The 12200-nt window shown below is 35.9% G+C and overlaps 1 protein-coding gene across 5 annotated transcripts in view; it reads right to left on the bottom strand.

Annotated features, from left to right (window-relative positions):
- ANK2 (ankyrin 2) overlaps positions 1-12200 on the bottom strand; it is a 720153-nt gene that overhangs the window by 512570 nt on the left and 195383 nt on the right. Inside the window, exon 2 of one of the 5 annotated variants that reach the window (XM_081237030.1) lies at positions 5106-5166. The exons of the other annotated variants lie outside the window; for them this stretch is intronic. Within the exon in view, the coding sequence (XP_081093156.1) occupies positions 5106-5126 (21 nt within the window). The 5' untranslated portion in view covers positions 5127-5166. The remainder of the gene's footprint in view (positions 1-5105; positions 5167-12200) is intronic. 5 annotated transcript variants of the gene reach the window in all.

Here is a 12200-nt window from a genome sequence, read left to right as displayed (position 1 = left end):
TTATCTTCAGTCACAAGAGCTGTATGTAAAATACAATTACAGTAACACAAGGATAGTATATCTATTAAATTTAGCTGAGGAGAGAGAGACCAGAAAGCTGCCACTTTGATTTGACGGTTAGTAACACTTAAATGGGTTAATATGAACAAATCTAATTCTATCATTATTCCCAATTATATATGTTCTCCAGGAAAAAAATATTCCAGAAGATACAGAGCTTAAGAGTTTGAGTTTTCTAAATTAAAGCAAGTTATGTTATAATTATTGATCAGAACAGAGGGTCAATATTTCATCACTGTAGGAAAGTCTCAAATATTACATTTGATTTACACCAAAAGATAAGAAATTGACACCACTGAAGTATAAAAAAATGTGTTTGACATCACAGACAAACAAATGTACATGTATTATCAATGATCATGTCCATGCAGGCTATTCTATTCCCTAACATCTGAGAAGTTTATTAGTATTTGCTATTTTCTCCCAGTAACCCTACACATTTTAAACAAGGCTTAAAAAATCTTTTAAAAACTCAAGATTGTAAACTTTATATCTGGCTCACATGATGTCAAACTTAACCCTTTTAATTGTTCTTATTTCCTTTCATTACTTTCTTCTCCATAACTACAACAAGATTTCCCATACTAGGAGATACAGATCTTAGTGTGTGATTCAGGGATAAACACCTGAATAGAAGATGCCAAGACACAACCCAGAACTGAGCTCCTTTTCCTTCCCCAGGAAATGAATCTTGGAATGAAAAGACAAAGCTCTCCCCATCAATGGCCAGACTCTCAAGTCGGGGACATCATGGGGAGTCCTCAGCCAGCTAGAGTTTTTCCCATCTGACCTCAGTGCTAAAGCTCTTGGTGGCATAAGCCCCAAGTGACCTGAGCCCTGAAGGGACAGTCCTCTAATCACCGTAGTATTTAGAGGAAGGATTGTCTGGAGGCAATGAAAAAGGCAGTAGATTTTAAGGATACAAACCGTCATTGGACTGTCAGAATCACTTCTTTCTCATGGAGCTATTGGAGGTACTTAACTTCCTGGGAAGCACTCTGACGCGGAGGACCAGCCCTCTTCTAGCTATGTCTAAGAGTTTAGGACATTGCCTTCACTTCAGCTACTTCTAGTTCCAGCTGGCTGTTGAATCTGACTTCACTAGGCCACTTTGGTGATGAAATAAAATGATCCGGATCTCAATTTTGACCCCACTACATTTGCCGGTAACTCACTGTGTGAGTTGGACAAATTGCTTAACCTCTAAGAGACTTCATTTCATCGAATATAAAATCAAGTCATAATATTTTCCTCATTCAGTTGCTATGACTGTTCAAAATAACTCAAGCAAACTATTTGACATTGTATGTGGCACAAATCGTATGTTCAATACTGTCCCATATTAGTTTGACTTTATAACTCTGTTAGCAAGTTCCACATACTCCACTTTAGCTTTCTTTTGACCATTCCCTATATCTACTTTATCCATGCTCTAGTTTTCAAAAAGGTACTATTATTTTCTTGAAAACATCCAATTCCATGTCTGTGGATACTGTCAGTCATAGACAAAGTCATACCCTAACAGAAGAACAACATCTTCGTAACTTATAACAACATACTTTCATGGCTACTCAAGACCAAGGCAGTTAAATCCTCCTTGCCATAGTCCTATGTCCATCCTCTGAGGACAATAAAGAACAGTTCTATTCCTGAACTTAGTAAAGGGGTCCCCGCTTACAAACTTTGGTCATCCTGACCTGCAGAATTAATTAAACTGAGTGCCTGGCTTTTCAAACCTCAGATTTGCAACATAAATAGCAGTGGTTTCTATGGAGTTGCTTTAGCCATATTCAGTATCTATTATATTATCATTAAAATTAACAATATAAGATAATTATATACTTTGGGTCAAAGTAAACACTAACCTGCCTATTTTATTAGAGAGAGAAAAATTATCTTAAAGCCACAGCTAACTTATGTTAAGAACTTTATATTTTAATGAAATTCAGTAGAGTTGTGACCACCTAGAATTGTAATTTTCAAGCAATGTTTCATAGAGGGTCAATGGTGATGTCTCAGGGGACCTACCCGAAAGTGGGTGAAGAGGAGGGGAAAGAGGTGACCTGAGTAATTGGGCTCCAGGTCCCCCATGCCTACTGGAACCAGAATAGTTCTCTTTTTATCTTTATTTACACCATATTTTATTTTTCAGCGTGGTTTTGCAGCTAAAACAACATCTGAAAGTCCCTCAACTAGAGATCTCTTCCGTTTTATAAAAAGCCCTATACTCTCAAGTAAACAGTCTAAAAAATCAAAATAGGAAATAGAAATTTAGAGTTTCTAGTTAAATAAGCATATTAACATTCTTATAATTCAAAGTCAACAAATTGAAGTCTTTCATCTTCAGGCCTGTTAATACTTCCACAATCTGACTAGACCATCCAAAGGACGTGCACCAGAGTAGGAAGAACATGCCAAACCAATGATACCTGAGTAGCTTTGGACAGCAGGCTCTCTTCAGTCATGGCAAACAAGATATAAGTTTTGAATTAAAAATAAAAATCATCTTTTCTTCAAGGTCAAACAGTTTCTTAAATTTTGCCATAAAAATACTGTCACTAGGAGACACACACCAAAAATGGCTACCCGAGAAAAGAATACTCAATATCTTTCTTTTCCCTTTCATCCAAGCCAAATATGTCTGATTTCTGATTTTTAGAAAGAAATATTCATGCATATAGTACACTTATAAACACACATATGTTCATGCAAATTAAGGGAAAACACCACACTTAGATTAATGTCTTCAAATATGGCTCTATTTTAATTCTATGGGAGAAGGTCATTATATATTAGGTTTCAATAAATCCTTCAAACACCTAAGGCTTGTCATGGTCTACAATGGTTGACTGAGAATTGTAATCAGACTGGAAGCTTAAGTCCACTGGCAAAATTCAGGGAATCGGATGACACAGTCATTAATTCCCAACCATTACAAATTCCCAGTCATTAATACCAACCTAGTCTAACACTGTCCCCAGTGCAACTTTCCCTCTCCCATTCTCCACAAACACTACTTCAAACTCTTCGCATTTCCTCAAATCCCTACTAACTATTCTGACCACACCCTCTTCCTAGAGAAAATAGAAACCTTTGTTGATACTCCCCTAAACTACCTACCAAGTCTATAACCCTATCTGTGTCTGTACATATCCTACTGCCATTGCCTTAGTTATGTTGAGGCGGATTCCTCCCATCAGCTACGAGTAATCCCCCTTCCTGCACTGAGGCTCCACTCCTTCCTTCCTTCTCAGAAACCCATGCCTTTAATCTCTCCTCTTCTCTGCAATGTTCCCATTAACACGTAAACATGTTCGAAACTCTGTCATCCCAACATCCCTGTCCAGCTACTGGATTCTCCCCACTTTTACTTACAGACAAAATTTTCACAAGAACTATCTTTTTTGCTAACTTTTTCTCCTAACCTCCCATTTATTCTTCAACCCACGCCAATATGGCATATGTCCCCACCATTCCAAGAAAACTTCCCTTGCCAAAGTCACTAAGGACCTTTATGTGGAAAAATTCAGTGGGTTTACTGAAGTCTTCATCTTCCTTGACCTGTGAGCAACATTTGACACTCCAGCTCAACTCATCATTCTCTCCTTTTCTTCAGGTATTGGAACTGGTCCTCTGTTCTTCATCATACTATAATCTCTACAAAAGTGGTCCCATTGGTTTCCACAGTCTTGGTTACCAACTGTGAGACAATGGTTTCCAAAACCTACCATAGATCTCTGCTCTGAGTTTCTAAGACTCATCTATCTATCCAACTGCCAACTTAGCATTTACACTTGGAAATCTCACTGATATCTCAAGTGAAGCAAATTGTATCATAATATGTTCATATAATAATACAGGGTAATATCTGCCCTTCCTAAAAATAGCCCAAGCTAATTAGTGCTCTCTCATTATCAGTATTAATAAAGTTGCCTAATTCTCATTTGACATTCAAAAAATAGCCACAAAGTAGAGAAAATTCATGCTAGTTAAATGGTCATCATTGGAAGAGTATAAACTTTTTGGTGTAAAGTTATTTCCTTAATGGTTTTTTTTTTTAACTTCTCTTCAAATTAAGCCTCTTCATAGCACCTGCCCTGAGTTCTTATAAGCCCCTTCAGCAAGATTTGAATTTTTTTTTAATTGTGGTTTTATACAGACAAGTTGAGTTCTTCTCTTTTACTATTCTCATATATCTTCTATTCATTGGAATGAATTTTTAATTTAGTATAAAGGGACAATACATGCTTTATTGCATCTAAATGTCACTGGTCTTTTGCATAATTGTCGATGGTAGTGGAGTCACACAGATCATCTAATAGCTCAGAGTGCAATTGTCTCCCTCTCAACCAGATGTCATGGTTTCTATAATATTTTAAAGATTCTTTCTTGAAAATAAAGAGATTCTTCTAGATAAGGCTCATAACTTCAAAAAGGAATCATATTTCCCCAAATCATGCATGTGACAGATATCCAAGATCTCTATATTCTATTATTTAAGTTTAATATTTCCTTCTTCCCTCCCTCCCTTTTATTTAAACTTTTTCATATAAACAGAATCTGGTGAATTCTCCACACTGATGCAATCCATTTGAATTATCCAAAATCAAATTGCCTTATTGACAAGCTTAGAGCAATCAATTTTATGAGCAATTCTGAAGATAATTTTTTGATCACAGGAAACAAACCATAAGCCCTTGGAGAAAACATACAGCTTTGATGCACAAATCTCAATGTGTTCACTTTGTTGCATCTAATTTCTTTCCCCCACCTCCCTCATTCCACCAATGAATATTTTGACAAAGTGATCAATTTATTTATCTTTCCATTCCCAAATAACACTTACAATAATTTCCTAGACTCAGAAAGAAAAGTCCTATCATACAGGTATTACATTTCTCATAATTAAAATATTATCAAAACTATAACATCTTTAAATCTATTTACACAAAAAATTATTTTTACCAAAATAGAACTTATACATTCCAACCTCTGTGTCTTTTTATAGTGCTCCTTCTACAGTAATATTAAAATACCAAAAGTACCTTTTGCAACATGGTTGTCATTTGAAATATCAGTTCTTCATGTCCCTGTTCAGTTACTTACCTAAAAGAACAAAAAAGAAAACATAAGTTTGAAATAATTTCATATTATCTTTAAGAACAGCTTTTACATTTCTAAAAATAGGTTTGTAGTAGGCACTGATAAACTTGTTAATAAGAAAATTGTCACTGTATTATAAATGTGAAACAGCAACCAAAAAAATGTAAATCTTACAAGAGCTCAGAAAAGTAGGCAAAACAGAGTAGAGGGAAAGATGGAAAAATAGCATGTATAAAGGAACAGATTTAAGAAATTATGAAAATGTTCATCTAATCATAAGGAACTTTAAGCAACATTAGTAGATTTGAGATGGTCAAGATAATTGAGAACAAGATTAAATTCTGTGTTCATACTTCAGAATTATTTTTTATTGGTTCAAGTTTCATATGACAAACATCATCTAGCCAATACACTTTGGTTGATGCTTTAGTCACAGTCTATATAAAAGTTTACATAATCTACATTAAAACTTTTATTGTTAAAACATCACAAAAACAGTTAGATAATTTTAGGAACAACAAAAATCATTCTTTTTTTGTTTTGTTTTGTTTTTTTTGTTTTTGGCGGTATGTGGGCCTCTCACTGTTGTGGCCTCTCCCATTGCGGGGCACAGGCTCCGGACACACAGGCTAAGCAGCCATGGCTCACGGGACCAGCCGCTCCGCAGCATGTGGGATCCTCCCGGACCGGGGCACGAACCCGTGTCCCCTGCATTGGCAGGTGGACTTCCAACCACTGTGCCACCAGGGAAGCCCCAACAAAAATCATTCTTATTCCACTATCTGAATTCAACAACTATATTTATTCATGTTCTTTCTCTTTTAAATCTATGAATATGAATATGTACTCATTTAAACAGGTGAACATACACTGAGCACGAATATGAGTATGTTCTCCTTTACACCTGGCATATATAATACATTATAATTACAAAATATTGTATTCCTTTCTTACCTATTATTTATAATTATTTTTCCATGTGTCTGTCTACTGTTCATACATGTCATTTTAACATCTGCAAGTTTGTGCTGTTTCATAATTTACTTAGCCATTATCTTTTTAGTGACATTTAAATTATTGTCAAATTTCTATAAATAATAATTCAAGTACATGTGTATACATATCCTTTTTATCTCTTTTCACTTCCACTTATCTTTAGTCCTAACTTTGGCTGATTTACAAGTGTCCCTACATCTGGTAGGATACGTCCTTCCTCACTGTGGTTCCAGAATATACTTTTATATTCATGCCTATGTCTTTTCCAATTGAAGCTTAGTAACAATTTGTTGAGAGTTTAATTCCTTAAAGTCCAACAAGGCTTATTAGGATTACATTCAGTCTATAAACAGACTTGATAAGAACTGACATCCTAACAATCATTTGTCATCTTATCCATCCCTATTCAAATCTCCCTTTTCATCTCCCAAAAGAGTATTCAGTTTTCTTTGCATAGTCCATGCATATCCTTTGTTAAGCTCATTAAGAAGTACTTCATAATTTTTCTTGCAGTTGTCAAAAGGAAATTCTTTCTAATTGTATTTTCTTTCTGATATACATTACTACTATCAATTCCTACACTTTTATTTTTTGTTTTTTCTCCTTAGAACGTTTATAGCCTCTTAAAAGTTTTTGACATTTCTCTAATTACATCACAATTTTTAAAAACTATAAGGAAAATTCACAAACTCTTCCTGAGTATTCCCTTTATAGAAGTTAAAATAATTAGACAGACTATGATATTCAGAACAATCTGTAGTTAATGACAGTGAGGACGATTAAGATGACTTAACCTCATTTCAAAAGCAGGCTTTGATTTTAGTGTGTCCGTCCATTTAGAAATTATGCTGCCTCATACATAATATTCAAACTTTTTATACGTTTGCATGAGGAGCCTGTAAGTACCAACCTAAATAGTTTTCCTGAACAGATTTTCAGAGAAAACTTACTACACAATTATATCCTTTGGCTTTTCTTAGGAAGCTATTATAAGTGCATTTGCACCTTATGGGAGAAAAGGCCAAAGGATGTGAACTGCAGTTTAACAGCAAGAGGCCTGGCTTTGGGATTATATTGGCCTGGCCTCAAGGCCTGACTCTGCCACTTGGTAACAACAGGCCCTGCACAAATGGCTTACTCTGAGCCTGAGTTCTCCTCCTGAAATGAGGTTACTTGAAGGCTTGGAGATAGCAGGTAGAATGCACCTGGCATAAATTTGGCACTCAAAAACTGGTAGGTATCATCATCCATTGACAGAAGGCCATGTCTAGGCCTCATCCTAAGCATTTTACATATGTTTATTCATTTAATTTCACAATAGCCATGTGAAATACTATGCACATTTAATCCACGAGGAATGAGTTCAGAGTCTATATTGCACAAATTTACGGTAGTATTCAACACTGATCCAGGATTCTAGCCATTGTTTCTCTGATCCTAAGTCAATGTCCTCTCCACTATGACATCCTATCTTCCATTTTCATTACTTTTCCCTACTAAGATCTGGGATTTCATAATATTCTACAGATTTCCTTTTAATTTGAAATGATTGGAAAAGAGCCTTTTCTAATTTATTTTAAAATCCAGTGAATATCGCCTATGATCTTGAAACTGTCATTAAAAACCATTTATCATCTATCTGACTCAAAATAACCTTTTCCAACATTATCACTACTTCCCTTTGCTCATCCTACAACAAGACCAAATTCCTTGATTTTCCCCTTTACATACATACAAAATTTTATCTAACTTTCCTGTCTCCATACTTTACTTCAAGGTAATTCATTTTTTAAAAATGTATTACAAAAGAAATAACTGCTCATGCTGGTTACTTTCTAGGCACCTCTCAGCTCCCATCTGTTCATTTTTCTTCTCTGCCCTGTTCTCATCCTGTGAGGTTGACCCCTACCCTGTGTCACACAAACTCTCCTGCCCACTGGCATCCATTTGTGTTTGCTCAGTTGAATGCACCAGCAACAGATCCCAAAATAGAATCGGAGAGAGATTAATGTATGTATTCTTCATGTTCCCTCCCTGCTTTGACATCCAGGCAGTAGCTGCATTCCTCTAGCACCATAGCTTCCATCAGACGTTCCCTCCTCTACATTCTAGTAAACACAGCTTCCTCTACCTCTTTCAGATCTAGCCTAAGAGTGATGGTGGTTGCCCCATGGTCCCTCACCACCCCTTGATGGTTCCCTTAACCTGACTCACTTCTCTTTAAACTACCTCTTCATTAAAGTCTCTTCAAGAATCCTGGTGAATGTTTCATCTATTCCTTCTCATTAAAAAAAAAACAAAAGTGAAAGCATATAAAGTACAAAGAAAAATATTCTATATATAAAGCATATAAAAGTAAAGAGAAAGGTGTTCTTGGAATAACCAGGCTTAACAAGAAACACACTATTTCCAGAATCACTTTATATACATACATATAGTTACTGTCTTAAATATTATATAGTATTGTTATTATATAACATTGATTTTTTTGCCTTCATGGTCCTTAACCATGCTAAAATATAAAAACTCACTTCATCTGTTTAAATTTTCTTAGCATTCCAGAAAATATGCATATAACATATACCTATTTAATCAAAGAAAGACATGCTTTCTATTACACAATATCCAAAATCAGTCTAAAATTTTCTTAGTTTTAATTTATATCTTCAAGGGCTACATTCATAATTCTTACATGAAAGAAACTTGAGGGGTGATGTCTACTTTCAAAGTCAGTCTCAAATTCATACAAAAGCATTGCTCGAAATTGCTGTTCAAGGAATGTTAAGCTGGACAGGCCTCTCTTGTCTCAGTTAAATTGAAATAAAAAAACTAAGAGATGAGAAGTGCCTGTGTCCTACTTTTTCTTCTTCCTTCTATAACTACCATTTATTAAACACAATATGTCTCTCTGTTTATATTATCTATTTATTCTTCATGACATGTAAGACAGGAATTACTAAATCCCTTTCACAGATGAAAAAAGGTTAAGTAATGTGCCTAGCTCTAAGTGCTGAAGCCTGGAACTGTCCATCTCCAAAGTCATCTTTTTTTTTCTTTTTTCTTTTAGTCTTCTTTTTCATTATATCTTGCTGCCTCCTTTAAAAGATTTGATTTATTTACATTTTACTTGATATCAGGAGAGAAGCAACTTTTTCATGCCAAAGTCTTGTTATATTATATCAGGTTTTGCTAAATGCTCATCATATTTTATCACAATATATCATATTTTCATAAGATGTGATTTGGCCTATGATATCATTAGGCCATTAAAATATTATAAAACAAAAACAAAAAATATTGTAAAACAAATATTGTAATGTTTCCATTTTATTTTCTCTTACTCTTCAAGGCATATTAGAACTCTAACAGTCTTTAACTGACAGTCAAGTTATAAATAGTTATGAAAATATGAAGGACCCAAGTACTAAAGAGTTAGTGATGTCCCAGTGGCTTGGAGCCCCTAGACCAGTGTCTCTGGGCCAGTTACAACAGACCAATCACTAAAGGTGCTTTTTTTTTTTAAATCACAGAGTCTTGAGCCTCACTCCAATATAATTTTTTGACTTTACACTTTTTACAACTTCTGCATATTAAAGTTTGAGAGAACAAGGCAAGAATCATTGCTTTATTTCAGAGATTCCAGGACCAGCAGTATATCAGCATCACCTAGAAACCTATTAGAGATGCAAAATCTTGGGCCCTACGCCAGACCTTCTGAATTAGAAATTCAGGAAATGGGTCCAATAATATGCATTTTAGCAAGGCTTCCAAGTGATTCTGATACAAGTGAATGTTTGAAGACCACTGCCCTATGTGAAGCAATTTCCTGGATCATTTGTCCTATTTGCATTCTCTTATTATGGGACTATTCTAGAGCCACTATGGAGCCAAGGCATTGTCACTCTTCACTTTCCCAGGAGGCTCTTTGAAGTCCCAAAAAGAGACTCTCTGGTACACACATTATCAAATGCTTACTCTTTCCCTACCCTTATCTATTTGACCTACCCTATGTCTAGATTAAAAGATTAAAGTTTCAACAGATGCAGTGTCCACACTCACATAATCTTATTAGGAGTTACCAAAATCAGAGAGGTATTCAGACACTTAAATCAGAACGTCATTTCAAATTCCTTCAGAATCACATATGTAACCATAGAGATCACATAGTTTGCATAATACCATTTAGAAAGTCTTCCCCTAGTCCACTTTTTCTCTGGTGAACAATCCTCTCTGTGCCTTAGCACCAATTTAGAAAGTACAACATTTAAGCATTCATAAGATGTTTCCATGGAAAAGGCCAATCAAATTGAAAGAAGAAAAACATCGCCTCCAGGTGTCAAAAGAATAAAGCAAGTTCACAAATACCTTGTCCAATTAAAGTTCAAGGCAAATAGGCAATAACATCTCAGAACAGTAATTATGGATGGAGTTGCCTTCCAGCTCTTATATTCGTGAATGAACTCACAGGGACCTGATTCAACATCTCACGCAACAATGTGGAACACAATAGGAAAATCAGTGTTGTACACCACACGCTGAGCAAAGTGTTTCATCTGACATTTAGAACTGGTTGCACTCAACTACTTTTAATTTTAGTCCCAATTTCAAGAGACTGCCACTGACACAGAGCTACTACGTGAAGTCCTTGCATCCAGCTCCCATCAGGCTGTTCTGTCGAGCCTTTGAATAGTTTGAGCTCCACTGACAGAACACACATTATTTCCTTTTGAAACTGAAGACCAGGGCCTGGGCATTTGCATACACGTTTATTCTTCTCCAAGAGAATTGAGAGCAATTTACGTGATCTCCTCTTCACTGGGAGCCTGTAACTCTCCTCTCTTAATGAGGCAGTGTCTTGTGCTTAGCTTGGTTTAAAATGCACTTTTTTGGCCTCCTTCAGATCCACAGTTCAACTGGATTCTCCTGGCCTCTGACTGTGAATAGCTTCCTGTGGTGAAATGTAACACACCTCTGATTTTTCTTCTTTCAAGGCAGTGTTTTGCTTTGAGGTTGGCAAGGAAACAACGCGGAAAACCATTTGCAACAAATAAAATATTAACAAGACAGAATCTCTCAGCATCAGTTTCTCAACATCTCTTTTTCCTGCCTAAACTTAATAGAAAACCCCATATAAAGACAAAGACTCACTAATTTAATCATTTGGCCTAATTTTAACTCCTTATATAGGAATAATAGCTACAATTGCTTTCCCTTCATGTTCTAGTCATTTTTCACAATGTATGTTTCTGTTCATACCTTATAGCTGTCCAGTCAAAACTGACTACTAAAAACAATATCTGGACAAGTAGATCAATATTTAGATGACTATGTAGGAGCCCCAGGGGCTAAAAGTGGTAGGTCAGAAACCTAAAAAATATGACTGCCCACAAAATGACACGCAGTATCAACAGTGTACAAAGAATTATTTAAAGGCCTTTCAGTCAAATTGGAGATGATGTAATTAAACAAAATAAAATAATTAATAATAAAATATCACTTATACAATGCTTCCAAGTACCAAAAATTGCACTGACTACTTTACACACATTACCTCAATTACTATTCAAAACAGCCTCATGGGACTTCTCTGGTGGCGCACTGGATAGGACTCCATGCTCCCAGTGATGGGGGCCTGGGTTCGATTCCTGATCAGGGAACTAGATCCCACATGCATGCCACAACTGGGAGTTCACATGCCGTAACTAAGGAGATGGTGAGCCGCAACTAAGGAGCCCACAAGCCACAACGAAGGAACCTGTCTGCCGCAACTAAGACTCAGTGTAACCAAATAAATAAATACTAAAAAAAGAAAGAACAGCCCCATGAAAATCATCCTGTATTTATATTCTAAGACAAGGATAGTGGGACTCTGAGAAATAAAGGGACTTGCCGCAAGACCCTATTACTAATAAGTGATTGGACAGAAAATCAGATCCAGGTCTTTCTGGTTTATAAAGTCTAGGTCTTAGCCACAGCTGGTGGTATAAATGAAGGCAAGGTAAACTAAGTGGCACATTGGTGGACTGGGCATTAAATGGCTT

This window comes from Mesoplodon bidens, assembly GCF_964165515.1.
Source record: "Mesoplodon bidens genome assembly, chromosome: 1".
Taxonomy (NCBI): Eukaryota; Metazoa; Chordata; class Mammalia; order Artiodactyla; family Ziphiidae; genus Mesoplodon; species Mesoplodon bidens.
This window is presented reverse-complemented; position numbering and strand designations above follow the sequence as displayed.